The sequence below is a fragment of the Stegodyphus dumicola genome, chromosome 9 (genome assembly GCF_044657685.1).
Source record: "Stegodyphus dumicola isolate Sdum_Otavi_A_Nest chromosome 9, ASM4465768v1".
Classification (NCBI taxonomy): Eukaryota; Metazoa; Arthropoda; class Arachnida; order Araneae; family Eresidae; genus Stegodyphus; species Stegodyphus dumicola.
Window position 1 is genome coordinate 136,897,911 of NC_140776.1, and position 17,545 is coordinate 136,915,455.

Below are 17,545 nucleotides of genomic sequence, written 5' to 3' on the forward strand. Positions count from 1 at the left end.
ACCACAAATATCTTGGAAAAAATTTCGAATATTTAGTCACTAATATGATTTTCTGCTTCGAACTCGCTGACTTAAAGAAAGCAGCTAAAAACATGTTTATTATTCCATTCTCACATACTTCATAGGAACTTCCCTAGCAAAAAGAATTCTAGCTGGAGCAGTACACAAAGTGCATTTGCATATATCTGCTACTGTTGTTGCAGACACTTGTCACTTTTTGCTACTCTAACTTCTAGTAACCATTACCACTATTAGAACAACTAAAAATAGTAATCGATTAAGCTACTGTCAATAGATTAATCATAATGGCAAAGGAACATGTTCTTAATATCTGGATTTTCCTGCGTTTATTTACTTATTTTTTCCTTGTCAGTAGACGACGTTACTATTTGCTTGATCGATTGCTCAAGTTTCGAATTCAGTCTCTGTCTTCCAAGATTGCCTTTATAACATCATTAAAACATTTTCTTCCTAAGTCTTAGACGCTGTTGCTACATCTATTCACAACTCTTAAGGGGGAGGGGGATTCATTGAGAACCAGTTTTGCCCCATTCAAGCGAATGCCCTTTAATTGTTGGCTGGTGAAATAATGGACATAAATGTCCAGACTTACGTAAGGTAAGATTATTGGGGAAAATGTCAACTATAATTGACAGACTTGTTTAAAAATAATGAAAATGTTGGAATTTTTTTAATTGGATTGATTGAGAAATAACATAAAAATAAATTTTAAAAAATTATACAGTAATTGTTTATTAAAAACTCGTAAAATAGCTGATGAACTAAGAAAAGAGAATAATTTGTTATATAGTTTAATGGGACCAAGACATTAAATAGTTCTCTTTGCAAAATTTATCTACTAAATATTATCTCCCGATTAATGAAAATGTAGAACGCCACTGATAATTTCAAGGAAATAATGGCCTATGCTTTTGAGAAAGAAATTTGATTATTAGATTTTGTTATTTAGGTGCTCACGCTTTTATTATTCGTAATAAAAAATCGTAGATATTTTTTTTTAATTAATGATTTAATCTCTTGTTTCTATGAAACTTTATATAAAAACTTTTCTTTTAGTTAGTTCACTATTTTAAGAGTTCTCAATAAAACTTCATTTTCTGAAAAATTCCTTTTTTTCCAATTTTAATCTTTGTAGTTTCAAAGACGCGTTATAAGTTATTCAATTCAAAAATTGCCTTTTTTTGTTTGTAATGAATAAGCACTCTTTCCCCCCATATTTTGTGATATTAAATGGTTAAAAAAATCTAGTTATTTTCTAACAAATCAAATTGTTTTAAAAATCTGATATATACTTCATTTAAATGCTTTTTTTCCCCTTTCTATTCGATGGTGCAAACAATAAATACTAAGATTTTTTAGTTTGTTCCTTAAAAAGGTATATTCAAAAAATCGCTTCACTGCATTGTTATCAACCATAAAGAATGTGTAGGCAAGTTTGAACTCGATAGCTTATCAGAAATTACTTTAAAAATTCGATGCCAAACTTTAAACCATATTAGCAAACACTGAAAAAATAATGATGTATTGCACCAAAGAAATTAACATGATTCTCCCATGAAGGCCATGCTGTCAAAGTTTTTTGTAATTTTAATTCATAACACATCGCATACATAAACCAGTATTAGACTTTATTATAAGCCAAGTATAATTAATCCCGCAATACGATAAAAAGAAGAGGGAAAACTGAACTAAACCTAGTAAGCAAAAAATATACTTTACATTCAGAATTTAAAAAATTTTAACAATCTTTTCTTGCAAGGCCTGCCGGGAAGAAACTATCATATGATTGCAAACGCGGGATCGCCAAAGATCATATGATCATTTTATTTTCCACGAACACCATTAAGTGAAATAAATAAAGAAGAATTAACAAAAATTATAAAATCAGGCTTGCAAGTGCTTTATCATTATAACCTCTTGACCATCTTTACTTTATCTAGCTTGATTGAAATTTGGAAGAAGCATTTGACACTTGAATCGCAATTTAAGTTTCAAGGTTAAAAACGGGTAAAAATAACTAAATCTAAAGAAACAAGGAGCAGATTTTCAGTATGTGATATTGTGCTGACTCTTGATATTTATAGTCTGTTTAACGAACATTAACTAAAATTTCTGCATTTTAGGTTAAAATGAAGGGAGCTGGAGGATATTTTGAATACTCTTCGATTTAGGACAGGTTTAATTTAATCAAATTCCATTTAAGAATAACCCTTAAAAGTACGAGTGTTAAAAAAAAAAACATACCTTTGTTGTTCAGAAACTTCAATTTTATTCCTTCCAGCAAACGCACTTTCCTTTAACACCAGAATATCAATAAAACTTTTAATTTGCTCGGCATGTTTGTTGATATTATTTATTCTTGTTCTGCTGAATTTTTTATGAGAAATGAATGGCTCTGAATATTTTTATGGCAACTTTACTCAAATGAGTAGTCACGGTACAAATAGCAAAATAACAGTCAAATAGAATAACGCTTTTGTAGACAGGATTTTACGCTTCAGCTCTGGAAATGCTTCAAATGACTATAAAAAGTTTAATGGTTTTTTTTCTTTTTTAAATAAACTTTGAAAACGTTCCTGGAAATAAAGAAGTAAACATGCAAAAAAAGTCTTCCCCCTTCTCTCTTACTCAATACTGTAGAACAGATTTCAAGTCATCTGGAAAATTGGCATTAATCAAATTCTTAACACTACACTATTTTAAACTATTCTTAGTAATTTCACGGTAGCTATCGTTGTTCTTAGATCATAAAACGCACTTTATTTATATGTAAGCGTTGCTAAAAGCGAGGTGCGTCTTAGAATCATAGATTTTGTAGAAGTAATTAAGTTTTCTAAATAATTAATTTAAATAGATTTACAACTGTTATTAATAAACAGGTTGTTAAAAATAAATGCTGAATGCGTTTGTTCTTTTAACTATATTTCCTTAGAATCAGTCCCTCCCTTTTCCTTATTCACAGTTCTAACATTAAGGGAGGTGTTTTAGAACTAAAGAAATGCGATATTTAGATTGCGCAATAAAGTATTAGAAATTAAAAATTGTGTGAAAAAATACATTTTAAAAATACTGCCATCGATTACGTGAATTGTGCGTAACCGGGTTCCAATAATCGATTCGCACCGAATACCGGTAAGCATTTATAAAAAATGTTATTTGAAAGATATATTTGCGATAAATATTTTTTGAATAAATATTACATAATTAATAATATTAGTATATTGTTGGGTGGGTGCAGGTTCGTAATATATTGAATGCACACAGAACCGATGATAGCTTACCAAAAGGACACTTTACAGGTCTGTAACTTTTCACACAAAAGTACTCGTACATCTCTTCTCAGTATCACAGAGTACGTTCAGTAGTTGCAGTTCAAACGACTAAGAAAGTTAAATACAATGCAATGCATAGCGCATCTAAAGAGCAAATTTCACATGGAGGTATCTCAATACTACATAGTCGAGTCTGAACTGAAAAACCGAGAACTGATGCTCTCTTCGGACTTATAGTTTTTCCCTAGCCGCCTAGAAATCTCTAGTGCCTCCCTTTTCTCGAAATTTCTGAAAGCCATATACGGTTAAAACTTTCTTATAAGGGCCAAATCCGGTTTTAGTTACACTTAGGGATCTATTACAATTATTCAATTACAGTTATACAGGGAGACCGGACTAAAATGTCGCCAAATAGTTCCCAAGTTTGGAGGCTTTAGGCTGTTTCTCGCCAAATTTGGCAACAAACCAGCTAAGTATTGCCAATTTCGCGAGAGACTTGCTCCGTACTGTTATTTTCCCATAGCTTCGTCTCTTTCAAGCATTTCATTTTATGTTATACAAGACACACTGAAATTTTTACATACAATTTCACTAAAATTATTTACATATATACAAATTTAGTAGCAATATATTGTATAATTATTCAATAAATACAAAAAAAAAAAAAAAAAAAAAAAAAGCAGTGCTAAATCTAATCCAGTTGCGCCTTGAAAATAGCAACAAGGGGGGTGGGTAATAATGTAAAATAAATAAAAATACTGTTACTTGCGTACGGGTTCAAAGTGGGCAAAACCAACGATAACTTGAAATTTATTGTCACAAAAGAAACGCTGTATTGTATAGGGTTATCAAAGGCTTGATGCCCTGAAAGAAGGAAATTCCATCATTAAAAGTTTAGCATAATTTCCACTTATTTCGAATAAGTCCGATAAACTTTTACAAGCACCTTACATAACTTCTACAGTCCTTTACAAGCATCTACATAGAACTTTTACAGTTCGATGAAATTTTACAAGCACCATCTTACATAGAAGAAATGTTTTTCACATCCATATGATCTGATAAACATTTGCGTTGGAAATTTTTTTTTTTTTTTTTTTTTGAAAAAGACTGATATAAGAAGATCGAAAGCATTTGTAGTGTTTTTGAACTCGGCTAAAGAATGAGGAAAAGAATGTCTTCTTCTTTTTCTTATCTCCATTTTTTTAACAAATAAGAATAATAATTTTCCAATTTTAACTGCCTTTTTCTCATTTTTTTTTTCCTTATCGTATATAAAAGCTGCCAACTTATTGGCAGTTATCTTTCTACTCCTTAATTGAACCAGAATTGTATATTATTTGCAAAAGAAGACTTGTGCCATTCATAAAGTATTGTATTGTGTGTCTTTATTATTTGGGGTGAGGGGAAGAGAAGTGTCGGTAATTATTGTCATAACTTTTTTTTTCTTAATTGTCCAAATTTTTTTGTAGATTGTTTTTATAATAGAAAAAAGGGTTACGGAGGTCTATCTTTATGCTTTAAAAATTTGTAGCTATATTTTTTTAATTACTGTGGTTTTAATTAAGTTGCTGCTTGTAGATTTATGTATTTTTTCTTAAATTTTTGCTGAAGTAATTAAAGTTCATCCGCGTCAATATTCTTCGAATAACTACTTTGAAACTTTTCTTGAATTTATAGAAGTATTATAATAAGGATTTATAAAATAAATAGATCTAAGCCATCTAACTGTCAGTAAAATTTGATTCTCGAATGATAAGCAAAAACTGGTGATAATCCTTCAACACTTATAAGAACTTGTTGATTATAATTCAGCAAAAAAGTTTAAATGTATTTGTTTTACTTTTTTATTTCAATTTAATTTGTCTGGTATAATTTCGAATTGTCTGTTTTTTAACGTTCACGGAGTTTGGCAAAACAGCAAGTATTAAGGTTACATTTTCCCACAAGAATATTTAAGCAAATATTCTTGTGAGAAATATTTATTGCAAAGCTCGTATGCAAGCAACCCAATGAAATCAATGCCTAGCCTCGTTTTGAAAAACTAAATCTCTTCTTTATGAAACAAGTAAATAAGATTTACGCGGTATTTATTTATGATGCAATAATTTAATGGTAAAAATTTTTTGCTGCCAATTTAGAGCTGCCATTATGAATAATTTGTTTAAAACGCCTCAGTTTTTCTGTTCCATACTTTTTCTTGGAGACTATTTCTTAAGCTAATAGATCTGTTGTGGTGAATATCAAATTGTAGTTACTTTGTAATTTTGTGAATTTTCACATTTAAAAAAAAATTCCTTTTATTTCAAAATTTAGCATACCTTTCGAGATATTAGATTCTAATCTGGAGTTTTCAATTTTATTGAATTTATTTTATTCTTGTCCTTCATCATTTGAACAAGGAAAAAAGAATCAGATTTAAAAAAAAAAAAGGGATATGCTTGTGGTATATTATTCCTTTATAGTCCAAAATAACGAAAACATTTAAATAATTTACAAAAACGAATGTCATAGAATGACAGCGCAGATTCGAAATATCATTTAAATTTTATTTTTTCAGAAACGTTTTTCTTGATATATGCATACAAACCTATCAACCTCTTTTACATTGTCTTGCACACTAATCAAAATTTGGGATTTCTTTATTTCATAACGTTTCAAATGTTTTACGATTATATGATTCCTGTTTGAATAGATTAATTGATAATACTACAAATAAATTAATGATTTATGCTTATACAAAGAAAATCAGTGTGCTTTAAAACTGCATCGAGTTTCGACTTCACACTTAATACTCTTGTTTTTTCCTCCCTTCATTCATTGTTAGGTATTTTATTACAGCATTTAGTGTGGCATGTTTAGTATTTAACACGCTCCTTATTAAGTTTAAAAATTCTACAATTAAAAGCTTTTGTCATGAGTTACCGTATTCTCTCATAAATAAGCCACACTCTTAAATTTTACCTTTAATTAAAACAAAACCAATACATAAAATCTGAAAGCTTTCAGATTTAATATTACACCCTAAGGGGCGTTTTGTAACATTTTCCGTGTTACTTCTATTTATTATTTATTAATCTCGTGTTCTTCGCACTTAAACTACATAAAATTCAGTTCAACAGCAATATCACAAAATATTTGGAAACACAATATATTTAGAATTTCTGTTAGACAGTCTTGAGCGTTGGAGATAAAAATGCATTTTCTGTACACCGTTGCCATTGCTGCCTTTGAAACCGTTGAGTTTGTTGATCAAAATTTCGTTAAAGTTTTACAAAATGTGAAAAAAAATCAAAAACAAATTCAAAATTTGGGCATCCAGTGAAAGTTCGGTGGAAGGATTGCATATTCAAAATTTGATTGCTCTAGGTACCGTCGTTTTTTTCACAATGCGAGAAACATATACACATTCATGCAGATTCTTCATTATTTAATTTTTTTAAATATAATACAGGGCGATAATGTGGCAACAATTTAAAAAGTGATTCGCCGTTAATAGTGAAACTCCAGAAAATGCCGTTTTGGGACTAAGTCCTTCTGGGTAACCGCCTCTTAAAATTTAAAATTTAAATTAGAGGATAAGTTGCGTGTAGCCTGGCTACCATCTGCAACATTTTCTCGTTTGGAGGTGTGAAAGCAGCTAAAATGAAAATAATACCTATCACACATTGAAACAAAATTTTTATTATCAGTCAAAAGGAACATGTTTTTGCATTTAGCACTTCTTATTATCTGTCATTGTCGGTACCACGACAGTAATTACCTGCATTACCAGTATTACTATCGCTGGTACCGGTATCCAGCGATAATGAGCGATACCAGTCGTATCCAGCCATATCGACATCTGCACCAGCAACTAAATTCCTACAGTCTATGTAAAGTTTTCCCAACAATAATGGATTTTTTTACTCAAAATACTCCCTGATTATGTTGCACATGTTTGTATGTGCGTATTTCTAATTCCTTACGTATGGAAACGGCACTTTAATCTGATCTCTTGCGAAAAGAAGGGCGGCTTATATACGACATATTACGAATACAACATATACGATACGGGAATACGATATTTTACAAAGGATGGATCATTTAAAACCTCCAACACCACGAATGTTGCAAAAAAATTCAAACAACCGAATCTTTCTTTTGTCAGTCGAATTTTTCGAATCGTAACTTAATGACTGTTTAATATTTTTCCCACAAAACTTTCGAAGGACTTATTGACCTCCAGTTGAAGCGTTAATTAAAAGATGAAAGCGATTGTTCGGATTTCTGTAGATTTGTGTCACCAAGTATGACCCCGCGCGGCGAACCTGACAACCACATTCTTAACCTTCTAAAAAGAATTTAGCGTTCCGTAGCTCTTATCTTCGAAACTATAATGATACCCGACTCTTATAATTCCTTTTGATTTAAGATTTTTGGAAAGATAAAAAATTTGGACTTGGCTTTTTTCTCAAGAAAATGCACCTCCACATTATATATTTCATTGATCTGTTTTACATGCATAAAATATAGGTTTTGTAAATAGAGGTGTATTTTTAAAAACCTTCATTCTTTAATTTGTTTTCCATTTAAGGCACACTTAAAATTTTTCTTTAATTAAAAACTCGAAACATTATGTTATGTTCTTTGATTTTTCCTACTATTAGTGTAAATAAGGATTCGAATGATGAAGAATCTTAGCATTTGGCTTCGAAAAAAATTCTTATTATTAATTATTTTAACACGTCAAGATTTAAGCCTACTTTGCCATCCTTTCCGTTTCGTTCTCAAAATCCTATTTCACTAATATGGGGCGGCTGGATATCTGTGTAGAATTTGATATGGGAATATAATTTTTTTAATTGCATATCGTCAGTCGGCAGTAACTAACGAAATGTATAACGTGTTTAAATGAAATGACGTTTAATTTAGAGAGTAATATTGCGTCTTTATTTAATGCTTCATTACATGGTTTTAAATTCCTATATCGACTTAGGAAACATTAATTTCTTGATTTTCCGAATATGATGTTAATAAATATAATGAAAATATATACAATTTATTAATACAGTTTTGTTTTCTTTAGACTTCTGCGGTTGACGAAGCAATATTTTCCTCAGAACACAACAGTGTCATCAGAAAAGGTAAGGAAGTTTATATTTTAATACTATATTCATATAAATTACTCTTCAAGCAATGGGAGAATATTTTCATCTCGTAAAGGCAGAAAATTATCCCATCAGTACTTTTAGCTTAATTTAAAAACTAAACTAATAAAGGAATTTAGTATGATTTAAAAAAATAAGTATAAAATTTATTGTTGTGTAAAGTACAACAGATAAAATAATAAAAAAATTAATAAGCCCCTACAAAAATGGACCTTTCCTCTTAGGAAATTAAATTTTCAGAACAAATAACTGATATATTAAATATCATTTCTTTGCAGTTGCTCTACCACCACAATGTGTGATCAATAAGATTTTAACTTTAAGAGCAATTTTTTGTTGCATTTTGTATGTCTTTTAGAAATCTGGTAAATTTAGATACACAGGTTTGAGTGTAAAAATTAATAATAAACATCAGATTTATGGGTAGTTCAGGCTCACTCCAAGCTACCGGTAACAATTGAACGATGACTTGGTGTAGAGCCAGCCTGAAGGACAAATTCCAACTCTCAACATTTTACTCTTGCATCTCAAACGTTGCTTCTAGCGTTCTGTTTTGTGTAGATCAAGCAGTCAGAACTAAAGGCAGAGGATGGCCAAAATATCTTTTCATCAATGCGTGTGGTAGTGGATTATTTTCTAAATGTACAAGTCTAACTTCCGTTTGAAGACATTAGCTTAGCTATTTAAGTATTCTAGGGCATATTACTGGTTCTTAGTGTTCCCCAGTTACCTCTAAATATGATAATTTTTGTATATAGAGTAGTTGGATTATATCAACATTTTAATAAAAGCCCATGGTAGCAGGAGTAATACTCAGTCAACAGAAACCATTGAATGCCGCTCTATGATGCAGTTTTATAAGGAGCTGATGCAATGTGTAGGAAAAGATTTTAGTTGATTTGGTTCCAACTTTCCCCCATGCATGTAGCATCCCTCCCCTTAGGCAGATAGCCCTAGTGTGCTTTGCCGTATTCTCAATACACCACCACCTAGTGCCTCTTCCATGTATGATTACTCGTTTGCGTAATTTCAACGGGAATTGACAAAAATTACATTCAAAGAACAGCTGATGCAAATGGTTAAGTTCCCTAACTGTTCTTCCGCTTCATTTTCGGTTTGGAGTACTTCGCTTCGTGAGAAAAGCACGAATAGAGGCCGACTTGAACTACTGTCTCAAATGAAGTGGGAAAAATAAGTACTGAGCCGTGCTGACACACGTGTTACCATCGTAAACGGTGCGTCGGAAAGGCCTTGAAATGCCTATCTTATAAAGTAAGACTTTAGTTTAGTCAGATTACTTAAACTATTTAACGAAATCTTCCGATGTAAACATATCTAGAAATAAAAATACATAATATAACTTATAAAAGATATCGAGGCATTCTACGAGATATATCAGAGTTGGAAGTCTTAAAATTGTTACACAAACAAATGACGGTTGCACTTGTCTCTCAATGTATTTATACACTCTTAAATTGTTACTTTTACATGCAAAACTTGATGAAAAGGTATCAATAAATACATTTTCTTTTAAATATTAGCAATATTAAGTACTGCCAGTGGAAAGATACAGTGTTAATTATATGAGCGAAATTTGCATGTCTATTGCAACTACTTAAAAATGGTGTGTTAAGCGAAAAGGACTGTTTTTGCGATATAAAAATCTCTCGAAATTTAGCTTGTGCAATATTTCTGGCATAAGAAGAGCCCACTGTAAAGTCTGCTTAGTTTAGGTCCACAAGACGAGAGTCAAGGCCTCGTATTTGGAGGGGACTTCATCTTATAATCTCTTATAAACCTATATTTTTCTCATAATAAAAAGCAAAATCAACTTTAAAGCTCCTGGGAAAATGCTAACGATATTGGTCCTTGAACAACAGAAAAACTACGGATGAACTTAAAGTACTGTATATTTCCTTAAAATAAAATGTTGAGTCTGGAGATGAGTAGATTGTTGCAGTAAAGTAGTTTAAAATGCATATATTTATCGGTAATGATGTAGTATGCGATCTACTGAATTTAATCAGTTATTTAACTATTAAATTTTTAATTCTACTACATTTAAATTTCAGCAACTTCATTATTCATTAATAGCGGCGTCATAAATAAAAAAAATCATAGCTTTCATTTTTCGAATTTGCAATAACATGGCGGGAAAAAAGAAATAATTGAACAATATCCAAATTTAGTGGCGCCTTTTAAAAGGAAATAACTAAAAGCGGTACATCGCGTACTATACATCATTACCCACATTATGTAACGTACAAAATAAAAAATATTTTTGCTTAGTGGCTTTGAATCCGTAATTGTTTTGGATATAAATTGCAAGAGACATCGTAGTAGAAAAGAAAGGATGATAAACAGAGTAATTGTACACATTATTAGTAATTGCTTATTTGATTATATGCATCGTTCTAAAACAGGATTAAGCTTCCTGGAGTTGTGAAATGATTGTCAAAAGTCAATTACTGGCTTATTTCCGCCATATATTGCAAATTTGAACTTTCTTCCTTATTTACTTACCTCTACAATTGTTTGCCATAACTTATTTATATAACTGTTCATGATCGAAAAAACTTCGATCATTCATATAACAGATATGTCCTTGAACAAAACTACATTCGAACTAAATTACATGGCCTACTGCCAAATGCGAAGTAGTTCAGTGTGGCGTAACTTGAGATATTAACGATACCTTATGCAGATGAAGGGGAAATTTTTTAGCGGCCGTAAATTGCATCGATTCCATTGGTTTAAAGAGACGCGGTAAGCGAAATATTATTAACGAAATCTGACAGCTCCACTGATGTGGTGAACCACACCTTAAATCATTTCACAGTGGAGATGTAAATTCTTTCTAATAATTCTTTACATATCCATTCAAGTATCAACTAATGCATTTAATTTTTTAAAAGATATTTCTGTGGAATTACTACAGTTTGTAAACTGCCTGAAACGTGATACTTTTCCTTATTTTCTTGACACGTTTTAAAAAGTAGCTTAATAGTATAAATTAGTTTGCTCTAAACTGGAAGTAATAAACAGTCTGTCAGATAAAGAATGAGCGACGTGTGAATGCAATCAAAAAGCATAATCTTTATGCGTTTGTTTATCATTCTGATTTAAAGAAATAAACTGCAGTGGTGTCTCGCAACAAAACGAACGTTATTATTTCTAAAATGGCGTTCGTTATGTAGTTTCTCGTGAACTCTGTTATTTTAAAGCGGTTATCTTTGAGAAAAAAATTTCTACCCCGACACTTAATAGAACTTATAAAAATTTTAACCTTGCCATAAAAAAGGGCATTCCATTATTAGAAATAACCATGCGTTATACCATTTCAAGCTTTTTTTTCCCCTTCTCTTTTAAGGTCTCAATTCCTTTTCTTGCATATTTTGTCAGTATGCTTAAAGCTATGTTTGCTAAACGTCAAGGAGTGTTAAAATTTTGCTTCAAGGAACACGAATGTTATGTTCGAAAAAGAGAAATAAGCAAATCCTCGATAAATAATTACTATTGGCCTCTCAAGCCCAGTTTTCAGTTTATTTCCATGAAAATTATTCAAAAAGCTGTTCAGCTTGTGATATTAGTTCCAGACCTTACTAAAGCATGCAAAATTCTGTCTTAAGTTTTGCACATGCCATTATTATTTTTCTGGACTGATAACTCTAAATTCATTTTCGCTTTGCTTTGCCCATTGCTTTCAGTAAAGAAAATACATCTTTTGTTTAAAAAAAAAACTTTTCTTTAAAATAATCTTGAAATAATTCTTGACATGTTATTGAAAAAAACTAGATTCCCCCCTCCAATCTCAGCTAACTAAAAAGCCACGGTTTTGTTATGGCTCAGTCCTTCGTCTTCAGAAGGGTTTTGTTTGCAGCAGGGATCGAACTTTTGTGTTCTTCTCATAGAAGAAACTTTACTCTTGATTCTTCCAAGGATTATGTTCAAGAAAGTCTTGCAGTTTTTTTCTTCATTGTCTTCGTTTATGCACAGATCCAGTTTTTTGTCTTTTCGCGTTGAAAGACAAAAGTAAAACAATAACTCTGTATAACGCGTGACGAAATTCGTGTGCGGTTCGTAATGCCAAAGATTTTTCGTTTCGGACGCGAGTTTGTAACGCGCGACACCACTGTCTTAATCTTCTTGCTATTTGGCTTCTGAAATTTTATTTCCGTATTTATGTAAAACTCAATTTCTGATCATTGTATAATCATGTCCATGCTTATATATGTAATTTTGAATGCTATCAGAAATGTTGTTAGCACACATGTTCATTGGCAAACATGCTTTGCAGCTGCATTCCTCGTTTCAGGAATCAAACAACGCACCAACAACGAAAACAATCACAAGGACATGATGCTTTCCGGCATAACATCGGCGCAGGACGTCTTCTGTTCCGTTCCAGGGCGGCTATCCTTGCTCAGTTCCACTTCCAAGTACAAGGTGACAGTTGGAGAAGTACAGCGGAGGCTTTCTCCACCAGAATGTCTCAATGCTTCCCTTCTAGGAGGTGTCCTCAGGAGGTAAGTAAAAGACATTTAACTTCTTATGGTAGTTCTATTCAGTTTTTTGGAATAATGGAAAGGTTTCTGGGCACTAATAAGCAAATTTAATATGTTCCGATCTGGGGCTCAGAATTTAATGTAGCTTATATTTTTATCATATAGAAGTCATATCTTAACATTTTTATGCATTAAATAAGAAAATGAATGACTGCAATGAGAATTCAAGCAATATTTCTAGTCAGTAGGATGCATTTCGAAGGTTCTGATACTTCCGCCACGAATATCCAATTCTCTTTGCAATTATTTCTTTTCGATGTATTTTTTCATATCATTTACATACTTTGCCTTGACTCCACTAGCTTCGGAAACTGACGATAACTCCTGAATGTAATAGTCCATAGGCACTATTATATTCGCCAGCTTTTTGAAGGAACATATCTACAAACTAAATGTCCACGTGAATAAATTGCAGGATGTCAATCGATATGCCGATTCGGATGCCAAATTTCTATAATCCCCCCTCCCCCACTTTTTTTTCCAATCCTAAACGGCGGGATTTTTAATTAAGAGCAAAATTAGATTCCCAAAATAAAAGTTGATCCTAAGCTCCCCAAAAAGCTGTCGCAGGAAGTAGTTGCATAATTTTTTTTTTTTTTTTTTTTTCTTCCGCTTCCGGGAAAGTCATATAAAATTTATCTAGACATGGTATTCATTGGACAGTTTTTTTCAAATCTTTAGAAACAGAGTCTTTAAATTGCTGCCTTAATAATTAAACTATTCGGGAATGAACATGCAAGTTTCTTACTGTTTGGGAAGCTAGAATGGGCGAACTTTCAGCCGGTTTAAAGTTATCCTTCTTTCTTATGTTATATGTAGCATGAAGTCTAGAAAGGGTTTGTATCCCCATCAAAGTTTCCCCCTCTATTTCCAAAATGATTCTAACGTTTTTTCTAGTGGATTTAAGCATGTAATTTGCAAATTTAAAGCACAGCTTTCAGTTAACGAAGAGTTTCCAGATATATTTGTGTGTTATAAATATCATTGCACAATGCTATTTAGTAGTATCGATAATCCATCCTAAATAATTATTCGAACTTCCTTTCAGCAACAGTTTATTTTAGTTAAAAATCTAGCACTGAATATTGCGCATGATTATTGTTAAATTTTCTGTGTAGATGCTTAATTTAAGCAATGATTTTTCAATCGTAACCGTAACATGTAAGCAAACACCTTCTAGGTTAGGTTATTTTAGTATGGTAAAGCACACAAAGGCGATCTGAATAAAGGGAGGGATGCATTTGCGGAAAACTTTCTAAGTGAAATTGGGTTGTATTCGCGTTAGGTGTGGGAGAAAACTGCGAAAAACCAATCATACAGGCATCCTCCTCGCATGGATCGAATTACCAGTATTTAGCGGTCTTAACCACTCAGCCACTAGTGGTGTGAAAATACTGAAGATGATCTAAAGCTAATTTAATGTTTTTAGGGGGTGTGTAAAATATCATGCTTTCTAAATTCTGTAGTCCCTCCCTCCTTCGTACTTTAAATGAACCCTTTATTTCTCATACACATCAAAGGACAGTTCTGTGTAATACTAATACTGACTAATACTGTTCCGTGAACAAAAAAAGAAAAAAAAAAATTTCCCCTCTCCTTTGATTTCAACGATTGAAAATGACACCAATAAAATGAAGCCACAAACTGCATATATTCAAAATCAAAACGCAATTAATAAATCCAGTCCATTTAATCTATGCAGTCTTTTCTTTCTTTCTTTTCTTTTTTAATATCTGTTCTGCCAAGATTGGGCGTTTCCGAAATAAGCCTTTTTTCTTTATCTTAAAAGTAAACTTTTTATGATTTGTGCTATATGTAATGTATATAAGGATAAAATTCACTCATAAAGTAATATATGAAAGCATTCTTTTCAATAGACAAATAAACTTTATGTACTTTGCTATCATACGGCTCTTGGGGCATTTTGGATAACTTAACTTCAAACAAAAAAAGCTACTAAGTAACTGCAGTGGCTTGGCGTTCCTCTTCTTTTATTATATCCAACCGGATCGGAATACTTTATTCCGTGAGACATTTGAATCGGAGATTTTTTCCTACCTCTTTCAAAGCACTGGTGAAAAAAAAGTTTTCTTGACAGATCCAACGCGTGCCATATCAAATAGTAAACAGGATGACATTTTATGGATCTTTAGCTTCCTCTTCCATTCAACTGTAATAAGTTTCAATGCAAAAAGAAGTGCAAAAGGCTGGAAACCTTTTTTTTTTTTTAATCAACGATTCCAGCTTCTTTCCAAGAAGCATCAATTCTTGATCTAACGGCACTTCTGAAGCTTCTTTTTGCGCTAGCTGAAAAAAGAAAGAAAAAGACCCACCCCCAAAATAAAGGACCGAACTTCGCTGTAATAACAGTGATGATAAATCGCAGTGGAGCGAAACCGAGGGGGTGATACCTTGAGAGTCCGGGTTTATTCTTACCACCTTTCCTCCTGTAGAGGACTCTTCGATGTGCTTCGTGTTAGTCGGTCTTTCCATGACAGCTGTTGAGTGTTTTTGTGAACCCAATTTTGTGTTTGATTTTGGTATTAAGGTCGACATTTTTTATGGATTATTCTGGACTTAACAACAGTTTACTCCAAAAGGCTCACCTGCAGTGCGTTAGGGTATGATGGAAATTAATTCTTTTTACTGTATTTTACCTTATGATGCAACTCCAACGTTTAAAACAGATCGATTGTAACGCTTGATGAGAGACTTGAAATGCGGTTTAGATTCGGAAGATTATTACATAGTTACTTTGAAACTGAAAGAATTCGAGTACAATTCTCTGTAGAACGGGAGAAAAGAAAAAGAATTTTACATTCTGCACTAAGGATCTGAAAATGAATATTTCCTGCATTCAAAAATACTCTCTGATACTCTATTAAGTATGGCAATATGTTTTCGTTCGTAGAAGTTTAAATGAGTTCTGTCACATTGTTTCAGTAAAAAATTTTTTTATTCAAGATTATTGCTACTATATCAAACTAATTTTTACACAGATCCATTAGTTTATGAGCATCGATGTATTTTAATGGGTAAATAAATGATCGTACTCCTAAAGGAATTCATACCGCCAAGGAGGCCCCTTATGACAGAGTTGATAAGACACATGACACTGGTAGTTTGACCCAAATTTGAATCACAGCGAACGGGCTGGGTGCATCTACTTTTACATGGTTATCCTAATCCGTGTTGTAAAGGAAAGTATATTTGGCTTGATGCCAAAAGCGCAAAGGATTTAAAATCGAAGCCATTTAGGGTAAATGCACATTTTTTTTTATTAATGTTAGTTTAATATATGTATGCATACAAAATTTAACCTAAAAATTTTAGAAATTATCTTTTATTATGCTGAAAAATAATCGATCTTAGATTTACTAAAATAAAAAATATTAAATAAATGTTATTTTTTAAGGAAATACTTTAAGTCCATTATTTTTAACATAGGTTATTTTAATTGCACATTGTTTTTTCTGTTTGGGGAGGGGAATCAGCTAAAAATACTGATCTGTTTATATAATGCTGCTCGCAGTATGTTACAATGTTATGTAGATCATAAAAAGTATTTTATTTAAAGCGTTTTAATTTTTGGAATATAAGAGCAAATACTCAAGCAAAAAATTCTGGACATCAAAATAAGTATACAAAATTTCAGACTCGTAAATGAGTTATAAAGGTACTGAGCCTTAAAATGTGTTTGTATTTTTACATTTTAAAGGTATCTGACTCCTTAAAATATTTATCATTCTTTACACGTTAACACATATATATTGTGAGCAGTTTGTTGAAATCTATATTTGCTAAGTCCAGTAAGTTAAAATTTTGTAAAGCAAATTAATACTCCAAGTCCCTGTTTTAAGCTGTCAAAAGATAATCAGCAAGATGTGGTTGTGCGCGGAACTGCTACTATAAATTACTACCCACCCAGCAATGAATGTTCGTTGTGCGCAAGTGCCACTAAACCATGCGAATTATCCAGACTCATTTACAGCAGTATGTGGTTAAAAGTGCCGGAACTTTATGGAGATCTTTTATTGTTCTCCAAGAGCAGTTCCTCGGCAGCTTTGTTATAACTGAAAATCAGATGAAGGAGGATTTTCGTTTGCTTTACTGGAGTAACAAACAATAACTCTACTTAGACAGTCATGTCTTGGCTTATAAAGGTGTCTGAACCTTTCTCGTTTGAATAAAGAACACTACTCAAACAAACCTTAATGAAAGAACATTGCAGAAGCGTCCTCTCAATCCTTCTGTAATAACTTAAGTGTGCAGAATTTCTTAGATTCTGGACAGCATATTGATTATTTTTTACGTTGTTAAACAGATATGAATTTTTTTTTCAAGAAATATTCATCCCTGCTAAAAAATAAATCTAATAAATTCTTCGATAAAAATGACTGTTGTCCAGACTTCTTGCACATGTCTCTAATACCTACATGTCATCTTATCACCCCAAACTGGTAAATACATTCTACGCCTCCAAAAACGAAACGTAAATTTCTGGTAAACCCCTTCATCCTCTATCCGGATACAATCA

At 32.0% G+C, this 17,545-nt stretch overlaps 1 protein-coding gene across 5 annotated transcripts in view; it reads left to right on the top strand.

Annotated features, from left to right (window-relative positions):
* LOC118186090 (transcription factor AP-2-epsilon-like) overlaps positions 1-17,545 on the top strand; it is a 295,229-nt gene that overhangs the window by 224,138 nt on the left and 53,546 nt on the right. For 3 of the 5 annotated variants that reach the window (XM_035356105.2, XM_035356101.2, XM_035356103.2), the window contains 2 exons: positions 8,362-8,419; positions 12,741-12,969. In XM_035356105.2, the coding sequence (XP_035211996.1) occupies positions 8,362-8,419; positions 12,741-12,969 (287 nt within the window). The remainder of the gene's footprint in view (positions 1-8,361; positions 8,420-12,740; positions 12,970-17,545) is intronic. The other 2 variants (XM_035356102.2, XM_035356104.2) reach the window with 1 other exon arrangement.